General features: G+C 38.8%; 1 protein-coding gene across 1 annotated transcript in view; it reads right to left on the reverse strand.

Moving 5' to 3' along the window:
• The window catches only part of PPM1H (protein phosphatase, Mg2+/Mn2+ dependent 1H), a 104,646-nt gene that overhangs the window by 14,890 nt on the left and 72,845 nt on the right, over positions 1-16,911 (reverse strand). The window contains exons 7-8 of the mRNA XM_083365453.1: positions 13,297-13,360; positions 3,756-3,863 (exon numbers count right to left, since the gene is read on the reverse strand). Of these exons, the coding sequence (XP_083221579.1) occupies positions 3,756-3,863; positions 13,297-13,360 (172 nt within the window). The remainder of the gene's footprint in view (positions 1-3,755; positions 3,864-13,296; positions 13,361-16,911) is intronic.

Below are 16,911 nucleotides of genomic sequence, written 5' to 3' on the forward strand. Positions count from 1 at the left end.
TCTAAAAGTATTATACTACTTATACTCCTCTTGCTATAGGGCCCCTTTACAAGCTTTATCTATTCTTTTGGCTATATTCCAACAATATTTAATCCTATAATACACCATCTAATAATCTTTCTCTAGGGCCTCTCTATATCCAAACTTTATATATATATTAACCATATTCAAACAAATGCTTAGTCATATAATATTCCATCTGATAAGTTGAATCACGTCTCTTGACTCCAACTTTGATCTTCTTTTGCCAAGTTGCTTTCCAATCAGTAAATTTGGCTTGCCAGGTTGTATTTTTGTAAGTGTTACAAATCAAGTAAGACAAATCAAGTAAGATATCAGGTTTTTTGTCTCCCACATTTTGATGATTCTTCTGACAATTCTTTAATCCATTTTATTTGTTGTTCTTTTTTATCCTCAAATTTGTTTTGAAGTACTGGAGGATAAGCCATCTGTCCTATTTATTATAGTAAGGTTTTGCAGATATATTTTTTGTATTAAATTGTAGTTTTCTTCATTTGTAGCTTTTCTATTTAAGTCACTTTCAGTTAATTTATATTCTGTTGTCTGATTTGTTTGTTCATTCTTTGTTGTAATTTTCTGAGTGTCATTTAGTTGTAGGTTTATGTTAGAGATATGTTTGTTTATATTGTCAACTGATTTCTAATCTCATCATGGTTTGAAACAATTATCGTCTGAATCTGTCACAGCATTATGTATATTTTCTCCTGGAATGTATTTGTATCGTCTTGAGTCAATGTACCTGCAGATCTTTGAAGCTCCAAACTGGGTTCTTCAGGAAGAAGTGTTAGATATGGTTTTATATTACTTTTAGATAGGTATATAATATCCATTTTATCTCTCCCCAAGTAGTTTTCCACCGGTGTCATAATCTTTTTAATTAGTTTTATCAAACCAGTCCATCTTAAAATCCAAACAGCCAAATCTTAATTGTTGGGCTTAATTAATTTAATTTATTTTAATTTTATATTATCTTTTATATTGTATTTTATGCTGCCCTGTAAACCACCCTGAGTCCTTCGGGAATAGGGCGGTATAGAAATCTAATTATAAATAAATAAATAAACTGCATTCTTAAATCTTAACCTAAGAACTGTTTGCAAAGAAAGAAAATTTTTGGCCTTTGGCTAATCTTCTCAAGGAGAAATTATTGGAAAACTTTTAGATGGTCAAATACTTTGAACTGAATCCTGACTGGCTGATAATTATAAGGCCCCTTGTCTTTATATAATGGTTTTATAATCCAGTACGTTTCCAATTGTCAAGGCACCATTGAAAACAATATTTTGTGGCAGTTTTCTTTTCAGGGGCCTACTGCTTCAGTGACTCCATCCAGCCACCTCATTCTCTGTCGTCCTCTTCTTCTATTGCCCTCAATCTTTCCCAGCATTAGGCTCTTCTCCAGTGAGTCCTTCCTTCTCATTAGGTGGCCAAAATATTTGAGTTTCAACTTCAGGATCTGGCCTTCTAAAGAGCAGTCAGGGTTGATCTCCTCCAGGGCTGACCGGTTTCATCATCTTGCAGTCCAAGGGACTTGCAGGAGTCTTTTCCGGCACCATAGTTCAAAGGCCTCAATTCTTTGGTGCTCAGCCTTTCTGATGGTCCAACTTTCACAGCCATACATTGCAACTGGGAAGACCATAGCCTTGACTATACGCACTTTTGTTGACAAGGTGATATCTCTGCTTTTTAGTGTGCTGTCTAGATTTGCCATAGTTTTCCTCCTCAGGAGCAAGCAGGAATTGAGAGGGCCAGATGCCATGATCTTGGTTTTCTTAATGTTTAGTTTCAACCCAAGTTTTGCACTCTCCTTCTTCACTCGCAACAAGAGGCTCTTTAGTTCCTCTTCACTTTCTGCTATTATTAGAGTGGTATCATCTGCATATCTTAGGTTGTTGATGTTTCTTCCGGCAATCTTAATTCCAACTTTTGATTCATCTAGCCCTGCCTTTCTCATGATGTGCTCTGCATATAAGTTAAATAGGCAAGGCGACAGTATACAGCCTTGCCGGACTCCTTTCCCAATTTTGAACCAATCAGTGGTTCCGTGTCCAGTTCTCACTGTTGCTTCTTGGCCCGCATATAGGTTTCTCAAGAGACAAATAAGATGGTCTGGTATGCCCATCTCTTTAAGGACTTGCCACAGTTTGTTATGATCCACACAATCAAAGGCTTTAGCATAGTCAATGAAGCAGAAGTAGATGTTTTTCTGGAACTCTCTAGCTTTCTCCATGATCCAGCGTATGTTACCCTATGGCCAGTACCAAAAGACGGGAGGTTGAGACTCCCTAATTAGTTTAAAAAGTAGTGTGGATTCCAGCTTGATGTCAAGTTTCCGACGTATGAGCTTTTCAAGTGACTCTGAGGCATTGTTTACCTTAAAAGTCCTTTATTAGCCTAATACACCAGCAAATGCTTGCTCGAAGGAAGCTGAAATCTGAAATCTCCGCCCCTTGCACAATATATTAAAACACAATTCTCCACCTTTCTAATTTTGTCATTAATCATATTCTCCAATTAATTTAAAGAATCAGTTTCCCTTCCGTTAGAAAAACACCAAGGTCTTATCTTCTCTAGTTAGAGATGGCCTTGAAAGGTGCAATCCTACTTGTCCCCCCCTCCCAACCTTAAACTAAATCTCTTGTCAAACAATAACATTCGATGTTAGCAGCGTTGACAACTGAACTGTAATTTTGAACGACTGATAAATTGACTTTTGAATTACAACATTGATGAAAGATTATTTGAAGGGGCGAGATAACATAGATATCACATATGTATCAGAAAAATGACAGGACGCCACATTTAATATTTTCTCCTGAAAGGCCTCCAGAAGCAATAAATAAATTACTAAATTTGTGGCATGTGAAAATGTCAACCAAGTTATAATTACAGAATTATTAAGACAAGTGATTGGCAATATTTGCTTCATTTACTTCATTAACTAAGAGCCAAACATCGTATTGTACATAATCACAGGATCACACACAAAGCTGCCTTAAATTGACTCCGTGTAGTGAAGAGAAGGAAGAAACCACTTACACTTATGGCATGCTTCTGATCACCTAGTAGGCAATTGGGAGTATTGTGTCTTAATAGGCAAAAAATTGTAATATGTTTCCAAATCTTTCACTGATACTAGGTCAATCTTGGCAGAAAACAATTCATAAAAATAGAATTTCCTCATCTTATGCCCACCCTTTCAACCTTAAAACATCAGTGTCAATAGCCAGAAGGAATTGCTACTCCTAGAAAAAGCTATGCTGTCTATGACTAGCGTTCTATATGTATAATACGTGTACAGTATGTCAGAGCCTTTCAAGGCATTTACCTCTACTTTTTTTTAAAGGGTTTTCAAAATGACTTCATATCTATTTAGTTACACATATGTCCTCTTTTTCAATTGGAAAGGCTCATAGAAGTTTTCAGATAAAATCAACACTAATATCATAAAGTATTTTTTAAAAAAGAGATTATGCCTGCAGATTTACAATAAAAAAGATTTGACATGCCTACTTGCTCTAATAGTTTTATGTTAGAAAATGTATATAAATCTCATTAAATACTTGGTTTGATCATTTCTTCCTCAAGTAATGATATTTCTTAAGTATTTTCACTTTAAATCTTTTACATGCACAAATAATAATACAAAGGAAGCTTATACATGTTTCACTGGTTTTTAAGGAAAATATTGGTTTAATTCATGCTCCCCCATAATAGATATATGAATATTCTACCTCTGGTGATGAAGATAAAAACGGTTTGATGTAGATGTTCGAGTCATGCACTTTCAGGTCATGATCTCCAAGTCCTCTTGTAACCCCAATAGTTGCCATGACACGGGCCTAGGAAGAGATGAAAACCATAAAAGTATGGGAATACCAGAGAAGACTAGGGAAAAGATTCCTGAGGAGGAAAAAAAACCAAAACATAATAAAATGATACAATTAGATATTATTGAATGGCTACCAATTTAAATGATTCCAAAGGAGCTATTTGTCCTAAGTGCTGTATGCTATCAATTGACACTACTAGCATACCTTAAATATCTACAGCTGGAGAAAGTTATTGTCTTCCTATCTGACTTATGATAGGAGTCCTTCGGGAGAAGAGCGGTATATAAATTAAAATAAAATAAAATAAAATAAAATAAAATAAAATAAAATAAAATAAAATAAAATAATAAAATAAATAAAATAAAATAAAATAATAAAATAAAATAAAATAAATAAAATAAAATAAAAATTTACACAAATATGAGCTGTCACCGGTGTGACTACTGCCTGTCGATGGCCTTCAGGTTAGGCTGACACAGGAAATAAAGATTTGTCCCATGTTTGGGGCCTAGCAAGGTAATCTAAATATATATATCTCAGATAAAGGGTATGACTAACTGATGAGAACATAAAGAGTTCGAAATGATCATCTTAGCCTCCCAAATTCTTTATTAGCAATTTGAATAATTTGCATATATATATATATATATATATATATATATATATATATATATATATATATATATATATATATATATATATATATATATCTATATATATATATATATATATATATCTCATAATGGGCCGGACAAAATTATTGGCACCCTTTCAAAATTGTGGGTAAACAAGATTGTTTCAAGCACGTGATGCTCCTTTAAACTCACCTGGGGCAAGTAAAAGGTGTGGGCAATATAAAAATCACACCTGAAAGCAGATAAAAAGGAGAGAAGTTCACTTAGTCTTTGCATTGTGTGTCTGTGTGTGCCACGCTAAGCATGGACAACAGAAAGAGGAGAAGAGAACTGTCTGAGGACTTGAGAACCAAAATTGTGGACAAATATCAACAATCTCAAGGTTACAAGTCCATCTCCAGAGATCTAGATTTGCCTTTGTCCACAGTGCGCAACATTATCAAGAAGTTTGCAACCCATGGCACTGTAGCGAATCTCCCTGGTCGTGGACAGAAGAGAAAAATTGATGAAAGGTTGCAACGCAGGATAGTCCGGATGGTGGATAAGCAGCCCCAAACAAGTTCCAAAGAAATGCAAGCTGTCCTGCAGGCTCAGGGAGCATCAGTGTCAGCGCAAACTATCCGTCAACATTTAAATGAAATGAAACGCTATGGCAGGAGACCCAGGAGGACCCCACTGCTGACACAGAGACATAAAAAAGCAAGATTACAGTTTGCCAAAATGTACTTGAGTAAGCCAAAATCCTTCTGGGAAAACGTCTTGTGGACAGATGAGACCAAGCTAGAGCTTTTAGGTAAAGCACATCATTCTACTGTTTACTGAAAATGAAATGAGGCCTACAAAGAAAAGAACACAGTACCTACAGTGAAATATGGTGGAGGTTCAATGATGTTTTGGGGTTGTTTTGCTGCCTCTGGCACTGGGTGCCTTGAATGTGTGCAAGGCATAATGAAATCTGAGGATTACCAAAGGATTTTGGGTTGCACTGTAGAGCCCAGTGTCAGAAAGCTGGGTTTGCGTCCAAGATCTTGGGTCTTCCAGCAGGACAATGACCCCAAACATACATCAAAAAGCACCCAGAAATGGGTGGTAAGAAAGTGCTGGAGAGTTCTGAAGTGGCCAGCAATGAGTCCAGATCTGAATCCCATTGAACACCTGTGGAGAGATCTTAAAATTGCTGTTGGGAAAAGGTGCCCTTCCAATAAGAGAGACCTGGAGCAGTTTGCAAAGGAAGAGTGGTCCAAAATTCCGGGTGAGAGGTGTAAGAAGCTTATTGATGGTTATAGGAAGCGACTGATTTCAGTTATTTTTTCCAAAGGGTGTGCAACCAAATATTAAGTTAAGGGTGCCAATAATTTTGTCCGGCCCATTTTTGGAGTTTTGTTTGTAAGCCGCCCTGAGTCTTCGGAGAAGGGCGGGATATAAATGGAATTAAAATAAATTAAAAAATAAAAAAAATTATGTCCAATTTGCTTTTTTTCCTCCCTTTTTTGTTGTGTTCCAATACACACAAAGGGAATAAACCTGTGTATAGCAAAACATGTGTTCCTGCAATACTTTTCTGTGAGAAATACTTGATTTTCTGGAAAAATTTCTGGGGTGCCAACAATTTCGGCCATGACTCTCTCTCTCTCTCTCTCTCTCTCTCTATATATATATATATATATGTATGTATGTATGTATGTATGTATGTATGTATGTGTATATGTATATGTATATGTATATGCATATGTATATATTTGTTTTCGTAGATTTTCACGGGTATAGGTATGTAGGTCTTGGCGTATTTGGGTTGAGGGTGTCTTGGCGACGTTTCGACGAGGTCCCACTCGTCATCTTCAGGCTGGTGTCTTCGGTTTTGTGCTTGTGCGAGCGAAGCGTGATTGGAGCTGCCATCTCTCTATAAATACTGGTGGGGATGTGTGGGGTGCTGGCTTTGTTGCTTTAAGCGGATTGGCTGGCTGTGATGTTACATCATGATTGATTGATGGGGTTATTGTTAGGGGATTAGTTGGCTGATTTGTAGCATCCTGTGTGGCTGAGGTGCTGGCTGTGTGCTCGTTAGTCCTTTGTGTTGTAACGACCTGGGTAATGGGCTGTGTGATGACATCCTGAGCTCTATTGTAGTGATTTCCTGAGTTCTGTGTTGAAATATCCTGGGTGGTTTGCTGTGTTGTGATATCCTGGGTTTTAGCATTGTAACCTCCTGAATTCTTTGATGTAATGTCCCGAGCAGAGGGCTGTGGTGTAACACAGAACTCAGGAAATCACTACAATAGAGCTCAGGATGTCATCACACAGCCCATTACCCAGCATGCTACAAATCAGCCAACACACACACACATATATATATACACATAAATCTACCAGCTAACCAAGGAGGAAATCTACCAGCTAACCAAGACCTACGAAAAACTCGAAGTACGAAGAGCTTCCATCCTGTGTGACCTCACATTCCTACGCAACTGCCGAGACCAAAATTTAATCCCCACATCCTTCCAATTGAAATTCCACTCCAACTCTGCAGCCATCAAACGCATCCTGATAAGAACAGAACTGGCCCTAATCAGAAACGAACTCCACACAAAAAGATTCCTCTTGGACCGAATCAACAGAGACCTCCTCACACTTCACCTCAAACTCAGCAACAAGATCCACCCCACACTTTGGGACAAATTCAAACAAATCGCCGTCTGGAGAGCTGAAACAGAGACTGCCTACAAAACAGACACACACACCAATAAACTCCGAAGACTAAAGGAACGCCAGAAACAAACCCCTCCTCTCCCACAGCAACACATGAAACAAACTGTGCACAACATCTCAGATAGGATTCTCACCAAAGCCGAAACCAACGTCCTGTCTAAAGGATTTAATTTTGCAGTCACTCCCAAACACATTCCCACGGAAACCATTATATGCGGAGTCGAATCCAGCCTGACCAGAATTAACCCTGATGATGCCAACAAAATCAGACTCGAAGTTACCAACATCCTCTGCACCAGCAAACCACCCAAAAGCAACTTACCCAAAGAGGAACAGACAGCACTACTTAACCTAAAAAATGACACCAGCATAATCATTCTGCCAGCAGACAAAGGCAACGCCACGGTGGTAATGAACTCATCTGACTACCATACCAAATTATCCAACCTACTCCGAGACTCCACATACAAACTCCTCAAGACAGATCCCACCACCTACCTGGAAAAAACCACAAAATCAAAAATAAAAGCCACCCCCATCAGTGAAGAGATCCAGAAAACAATCATTCCCAGAGAAAAATCATCCAGATGTCCTAAGCTCTATGGTCTGCCCAAGATACACAAAGAAGGAACCCCACTCAGACCCATAGTCAGCTCCATAGGCTCACCTCTACAAAATCTAGCCAAATTTCTTGCCAAACAACTACAGCCTTATGCAAATTCCATCACCTCACACGTACAAAACTCATTCCAATTCATAGAGATCATAAGTAAACTAAACTTACAGCCCTGGGACCTACTTGTGAGCTTCGATGTTGTATCCCTCTTCACCCAAGTACCAATCAAAGAAGCCTTGACAGCTATCCTAAATAAATACAACCCCCCAAAACACATCCTAGATCTGACCAACCACTGCCTATCTAACACATACTTCATCTACAATGGACAAAGATACAAACAAATGGAAGGAGCACCCATGCGATCACCCCTCTCACCTGTCATCGCAAACCTCTACATGGAACACTTTGAAACCCTCGCTCTGGAAAAATCCAACCACAAACCCAAACTCTGGCTCAGATACGTAGATGACACCTTCGTAATCTGGCCACACGGCAAAGAAAAACTGGATGACTTCCTCATACACCTCAATAGCCTACACCCCAAAATACAATTCACCATGGAAACAGAAGCTAACAATCAACTTCCCTTCCTTGATGTCTTAGTCTACAAGAAATCCAACGGCTCCCTAGGACACACTATCTACCATAAAAAAACACACACAAACCGCTATCTGAACGCACTCTCACACCACCACCCAGCACAGATCAACTCCGTAGCCAAGACACTCATCTCCAGAACAAAACACCTAGCTGACGAACAACACCTAAAAACCGAACTACACACTCTCACTAATGTACTAACAGCCAATGGATTCCAAAGAAACACGATTACCAACTTAATCCGAAGAGAGACACCCACAAAAACCCAAGACAGAGAACAAGAAAATGGCAAAGCCCTCCTCCCATACTTAAAAGGGACCACAGACAGAATCAGCAAGGTCCTCCAAAAACACAACATCAAAACAGCATTCTACACAGACAGAAAAATATCCACCATCCTAAGAAACCCCAAGGACATAATTGGGTTAGAAAACCAAGGAGTATACGAAATCCCATGCACCACCTGCCCCACCACATACATCGGACAGACCAACAGAAGAATAAGTGCACGCATTGAAGAGCACAAAAACTCACTCAGAAAGGGAGAACAAACTTCATCCCTGGTCCAACACTTTGAAGCCACGGGACATGAAATTGATTTTAAAAAAACCAAAACTATCGCCAAAATTGAACATTTTAACAACAGAATAATCAGAGAAGCCATTGAGATAGAAAAACGCCCCCACAGCATGAATAAACGAGATGATACCTCTCGTCTACCAGCCATTTGGAAACCCGCCTTGATTGACAGACGAAGCCCAACCACCAAGAATGATACCAGACCCAAACTCATGATAACATCACATGACATCACCACCACACAACCATTCAAAAAGCAAATCCGAACCCACAACGATAAAGACACACAACCACAAAACAGAAACCTAACTACAGCTGCAACATCAGCCACTTTAAACCCCTCCAAACCACACAATAAGCAAACTGACACCCACTATAAAAACATGGCACCACCACAAACACGAAGCCGAACAAAAGCAGCACAACTCACCAGCTCAGTTCTGGAGCTGGCAGCTGAGACCAGCCCATCCACTCAGAACACACCCCCACCCAATCAGAACACACCCACCATTCAAAACACACTCCCACCCAATCAGAACACACTTGGTCCCCTACCCAATCAGAGCACACCTCCACAGAACACACCCCCTCTGGCAGTTTAAAAAAGAGGAACAAAGAGCAAGAGCCACATGCTTCTCCCAGAAGAAGGAAGCAGAAGCCTGATGATGACGGATGGGATTCCGTCGAAACGTTGCGCCTACACCTTTAATTCTACGCGGGGAAAAACCCGAAAAACCAAGGATCCACATACAGGCACCCGCGAAAACCTCAGAAAACACATACACATAAATACATATATACATATACATACATATATACATATACATACATATACATATACATATATATAAACTAACAGTTGTTATGACACAAATTAAGTCTAGATGAATTTTGCTTTGAAGAGCTACAGTGAGGGAAAAAGTATTTGTTCCCCTGCTGATTTTGACAAAGAAATACAATAAAATATAGAACAGAATAATAACTTTATTGTCACTTTGGATGTACACTAACGGGCATACATTAAAATGAAATTTCGTTGCATACAGTTCTCAAAGGGTCTATAATTTTAATGATAGGTTTATTTTAAAAGTGAGAGACAGAATAACAACAAAGCAATAAAAAGACACATTTCAAAAAAGTTATAAATTGATTTGCATTTTAATGAGTGAAATAAGTATTTGATCCCTTTTCAAAACATGAATTAGTACTTGTGGCAAAACCTTTGTTGGCAATCACAGGTGTTTCTTGTAGTTGGCCACCAGGTTTGCTCACATCTCAGGGGGGATTTTATCCCACTCCTTTTTGCAGATCCTCCCCAAATAATTAAGGTTTTGAGGCTGATGTTTGGCAGCTCAAACTTTCAGCTCCCTCCACCAATACCCATCCACAACCCATTTATAATGCCCTGGCTGAGGGAAGGAAGTTCTCACCCAAGATTTGATGGTACATGCCCCTGTCCATTGTCTCTTTGATGCAGTGAAGTTGTCCTGTCCCCTTAGCAGAAAAACACCCAAAAGCATAATGTTTCAACCTCCATGTTTGATGGTGGGGATGGTTTTCTTGGGGTCATAGGTAGCAATCCTCTTCCTCCTAACATAATGAGTTGAGTTGATGCCAAAGAGATCAATTTTGGTCTCATCTGACCACAATACTTTCACCTAGTTGTCCCCTGAATCATTTAGATGTTCATTGGCAAACTTCAGACGGGCCTGTACATGTGCTATCTTGAGCAGGGGGACCTTGCGGGCGTTGCAGGATTTCAGTCCTTCACAGCATAGTATGTTATCAATTGTTTTCTTGGTGACTATGGTCCCAGCTGCCTTGAGATCATTGACAAGATTCTCCTGTGTAATTCTGGGCTGATTCCTCATGGTTCTCATGATCATTGAAACTCCATGAGGTGAGATCTTGCATGTATCAACTTTACAATGAGCATGGCTGCAGCCATTTTTTCTTCTCTTTCTAGGATGCCACATAGAATAGAGGAGGGGGGTTGCCCAGGTGCTTCATTAGTCAAAATAATCTTCTGTCCCATGGGAACCAAGGTCATCTGCTGCTCCCGAGACTAGGAACTGGGCATTGTATAAAAAGCCTGCCAAATAAGTATATTGGGGAAGGTAGTTGCTTGCATAGTTTTGTGGTGAGACCTTTAACATTGTAATTGGGCAATTGTTACCTGTGTATTCAGCCTTGGTTTCACTTTTGACCGTGCAGATACTTTGTAACTAATAAACATGTTCTTTGAACTTTCAAGCCTCAGAGTTCTGCTTTATTCGTCTCTGTCTGTCAGAACTATGATAGCATGGAGCCCCAGACCGAGGGAGATTTACAGTTATTTTGTGTTTCTTCTGTTTGCGAATAATCGCGCCAACTGTTGTCACCTTCTCATCAAGCTGCTTGGCGATAGTCTTATAGCCCATTCCAGCCTTGTGTAGGTCTACAATCTTGTCCCTGACATCCTTGGACAGCTCTTTGGTCTTGGCCATGGTAGAGAGTGTGGAATCTGATTGACTGATTGCTTCTGTGGATAGGTGTCTTTTATACAGGTAACAAGCTGAAACTGGGAGCACTCCCTTTAAGAGACTGCTCCTAATCTCAGCCCATTACCTGTATAAAAGACACCTGGGAGCCAGAAATCTTGTTGACTGATAGGGGATCAAATACTTATTTCACTCATTAAAATGCAAATCAATTTACAGCTTTTTTGAAATCCGTTTTTCTGGATATTTTTGTTGTTATTCTGTCTCTCACTGTTAAAATAAACCTACCATTAAAATTATAGATTGATCATTTCTTTGTCAGTGAACAAACGTACAAAATCAGCAGGGGATCAAATACATTTTCCCTTCACTGTAGGAATCCTTTTATACTCTTATATATTTAATCAGACCAAGGGCTAATCTTATTCAAAATTTAGTTCTCAGATGTCAACTAGATGTCAACTGACAGAACTAGAAAAGATCATAAGCATATGTTTGGCCATGTCCTCATGCACACTTTGCAGTAGGATGTTTGTCACCACTAGGAGGACTCAAAATCAGGTGTCAGAAATTCATAGCATAAACCAGTGGTTCTCCAACATTTTGGTTTCAGGAGCCCCTTACCTTCTTAAAAAATTATTGAGGACCCCAAAGTGCTTTGATTTATGCAGGTTATTTTTATCAATATTTACTGTATTAGATATTAAAGCTAAGTTTTAAAATATTTGACCTTGTGGATCCCAGGGATCCTCCGACCAAATGTTTGAGAACCAATCAATATTCTTTTTTGCAATCTAAAGAGAAAACAGAATTTGGATCTTCTTTCTCAAAGACTGACACTTTTTAGCACCACTGTTATAATACTGTAATCTCCAATTCCCCTAGCTACAATGTGGGATTCTCAGGTTACTTATGAAGAATTTGCTTTTCAGAGATACTAAACTCTTCTAAAATATGTAGCAAATGAGAAGAAGAACTGTTACAGACATACACAGAGAAAAGAAAGGTGCAGAAATACAGCTGAAAAAACAAAATTCTCATCAAAACATACAGGTAAGTTACATGAGAGCTGACCAGAATAGCCAGACCAACACAGAAATTTGTATGATCAACTGAAATAAGCAATCAAGCCATTGGAGAAGGACTTATAAATGTGATGAGCAAATAAAAACAATATTGAGATCAGAGTCCTCACATTAATCACAGATCCACACCTTCAGAATTGCAGGGATCAGTGCTAATACCGGTAATTTATTATCTAATTCTCCATTTTTTTTGAATTATTTGAATTCTGAATTATTTCTGTCTTTGATCCCCGTCCCTGAAAGAAAATTTTATTCCAAGAATGAACTGTGAATGCTGCTAAAATTTCTAGTAACTAGAAATTCAGCAGGCATCCTTATTGCCCTAAACTTATTTGATCTCCACAACTCTCCAAAAGTGCTCAAAACCAATAAAAAAGTTTTATTTTTTCCCAGTTTAAAAGATCACATGTAACTATACAATCAAACTGCAGAACTACCTATCCAAACTTTTTTCTTTTCAAAATCTCTCTATCCTGACTGCCTTCAAAGGCATACTTACAAAAAGCAAACAAAAAGCAAAATAAGATCCGCAGTAAAAGTAATGAAACTGCTTTTCTCTGAAACAGGCTTCTTGTTTGTCATGGAACCTAGGAACTGAATTATTAGAAACACAATATTCTTTTGTCAGAAAAACAAAATAAAGTGAAGAAAGTAGAAAACCCCAAACAGCTTAGGGCTAAACTGAGTAGTAAATATGATGCAGCAATCAAGTTCCTTTGACACAAGGCTTATTCCCACCTTCTTGCCTTCTCCGTATATAAGGGGAAATTTCAGGTCATCCTCTTCAATGGTTTTGTATGCCCTGAGGAAGGAATAAAAGAACTTTGTAAAGCTTGGACTCATGTATCAATCCAGTCCTTGAACATCGTTTTCTCCCTGTTCTCTTTCTCTGCATATTTATTTGCTTCACCTTTGCAACATATTCCCATGTTTTTCTTTACCTCTTTTGCGCTCCCCCACCAGCTTATAATACTTGTACAAGAGTAAATATAAGGAGTATGATATAAATTTTATGAATAAAAATATACTCCTTGGTATAATAAAAGATGGGAAACTAAGCTAGATCCCTTACTGATTATCCCAGCTGCTGGCCCAGCAGCTCCCAATCAGCAGATACACATAGAAGGATGAAGATCGAAGAGGGTGATGAAACAAGTTAGCAAGAGCAGGGAGATTGAAGTAACCAGGAGAATGAAGGCAAGGTAAAAGCAAGAGAGAGTTCAAGAAGCAAAGAAATGTATTAAACTGGCTAAATGGTCACAAATGTGTAATTAGGCTTTGTAAAGTATTCCTGAATATGATTAAGAAAAAGAACAAGAAATAATCCTGTGGTTCTCATTTGGGCAGCTAGTACCAATTTTTTTTACCAACTTCCTCATGCAAGTAGAATCTGTCTTTCACCCCTCCAGTTTGGCTTTCTAAATAGGTAAAATGATAGGTTTATCACTGACAACGAATTCCTTGCAGCCATTTTAGGATGACATCAGTTACATTTTCCTCCAAATTACAATTGTATTAACTGGGAGTGTCTGTTATCCTCAATCCATAAAAAAAGCAAATATTTAGAACAAATTTCCAACACTTCATATAATTGTCTTCAAGAGGTATGCCTTCTGTCTGCTGTCTGCAAAGATTAAATGATCTTAGTCTAAAGGTGGACAATTTTCAACAATCACTGGGTTTGCGAGATATGCAGAGCAGACGAGGGTTTAAAATCTCTCTAGATGCTGGGTTGTTGGAGGCTTGTTCCTCCCCTCCCATTTTGTCGTCATTGGGAAATTCAAGAGCACTAGATACACCGAATTACCACCTTGTGCTACAAGAGAAGCAACTCCTCTTAGAAATTCACCAAAATGCTCACAGGTGGAGCAATCGTAAAGCAATCATGCTCTTGCTATCACAGCTGTTAAACTGTCAAAGCAAAATGATTGATCTGGGAGATTTTTATTATTTGCCTGGTTCAAGGGATTTAAAAAAATCCTGTTGACCTTTAAGCAGCTAAATTTTCCTACAAGGATTATAAAAATGAAAATGAAACTGGCAGAATCATTTAATAAGAACAGTCCTATAACAGGACTTGATCCTATAAACTATAGGCCTATTAGTTTATTAAATACAATTAATAAACTTTATGCCAGATTTTTATATACAAAGTTAGTGGATTGGGTACAAAATGAAAACATTATTGTTGAAGAACAGGCTGGATTTAGGGAGGAACGTTCAACATTGGATCATTGTCTAATTCTGCACCATCTGGCTGAAAAATATTCTACCCCTTCTCGTGGTTTCTTTTATGCAACCTTTGTTGATTTTAAGTCAGCTTTTGATCTAATACCAAGGGAGAGATTGTGGTATAGTCTAAGTCTCTAAGACATTCCACGATTGATAAAAGGCTGTTGGTTCTTATTCAGTCACTCTATTCAAATACCTCCCTAAAAATTAGATGTACCCCCTGGGGACATTTATCTAAAGCAGTTCCAACTCATAGTGGTGTAAGCCAAACAAATCTAAGTAAGGTGGCACACTCCAACATTTGTCACTTGTTCCCAGAAGGATTCTTCCCAGCCTCTTATCTATTTTCCATCACAATTTTGAAATTTTGTAAAGCCTTCACCTTAGCCAGGCTGGATGCATTGCCCTCGGCAGTCCTTTTTGGGCATTCCTATGCACCTTCGATTGTGTCCATGTGGTCATGGCTCTATAGAAACTCTAAGCCATATGCTGCTTCATTGTTCTCTATATAAAGATTCTAGACAGATTTTTATATATCCGATATTGAAGAAATTTCCAGGCAGGGGATATGAATTTTATTTAATGCTACTACTTTCGGATAAGGATCCGAAAATATCAACTCAGGTTGCCCAGTTTTGTGCCACCAATCTGCACAATACGTCGCACCATTATTAAGGTCTGAAAAATTTTTAATATGATGTTTTACTTTGAGAATTTTGGATTGTATTATACTGATTGTTTGGTGGTTTTATATCCTGTAAATATGGATGTAAGATTGTTACTGCTGTTATATATTTTGATTGTGTCTGGCCTTAAGGCTGTAATAAACAGATTGATTTATTGAATCCCTGTTTTGTCTCAAGACTTGCAAGTGGTCCTGTCCTTACGTTTTTTAAAATGTGAGACAAGTTAAGGGGAGTGAATATCTACAGCTTCATCCTCAGCTAACACTACAAGCATGTCCAGCAACCAAAGAATAGCCAAAAACCAGAGAAGGGGTAGAAAAAAAGCACATCCACACCCATTCAAAGTAACCAATAGCATGGCCATGTAAGCTGTTGCTGGTGACACAGCCAGCAACATCTAGCTCACAGAAACTATCATTGGTTTCAGGCTTAAATCAGGTTTCTAAACAGAATGCTGTTTTTTAAAAAGAGCACTAATACTCTTTCAAAAGAGACTAAACTCGTATTTTGAAGGCAAAAAAAAGGAAATCTAGTGCTCTCAAATGAATGTTAAAATGGTATACAATAAGGATGTCCATTAAAACTGGAAAGGGCTTCAGAAAGTACAGTCTCCATAAAAGGGCCAGGTGCTTCTGCTCAAGCGAGGCTCTATCCTCCCAAAGCCCCAGCTGAAATGGTCATGGACAGCAGCAGCAGCAGCAGCAGCAACCCTAGGAAAAGAAGCCTGTAACAGCCCTTTGGGCTTGGAAGTTGCTTGAGCTGCGGGTCGGGGATGAGTGTAGACAACGTGATCAGGAACTCATAGAAAAATTATTGTGTGTTCATGCCAATTTGGCAGGGATGGTGTGAAGATGATCCCTAAATTTTAGATGATTAACTCGTTCCTCATCTTTTTAGAGAGATATCTGTGAAGTTTGTTTTTTCTCTAGCTCATCTTGCCCCAATGCCACTGTTTCTGTTCCTCTGCCATGTGTGCAATTACAGAAAACCAAAAAAGACCTAGAGCCCAAATATCTCTATATAACCTGACATGAGGTATCATATTTATCAGGCATGTTAGGAAAACCAACTAGATTAAAATATGTTTCCATAGAAAAGTAAGCACCACCCCTATTAACTAAGAAAAATAAAAAATAAAGATATACTATAGATCAGGGGTCTCCAACCTGTTGGCCAGCAGGCCACAGGAATGTCTGGCAAGTGCGTGACCCCCCCCCCACTCACACTACTGGCCCTATTTGCACGTGTGGAAGTGCTAGCGCTGCCAGCATCATGCAGTCGCTAGCAGCCCATATGCGCATGCATGCCATCGCTAGCAGCCTGTTTGTGGGTGCTAGAGTCCCACTTGCGCGGGTGTGCAAGCACCAGTGCTGTCACCAGCACTGCCATGGGTGCACATGGTCCACTTGTACATGCACAAGAATTTGTGCATGGG

This window comes from Vipera ursinii (genome assembly GCF_947247035.1).
Source record: "Vipera ursinii genome assembly, chromosome: 6".
Classification (NCBI taxonomy): domain Eukaryota; kingdom Metazoa; phylum Chordata; class Lepidosauria; order Squamata; family Viperidae; genus Vipera; species Vipera ursinii.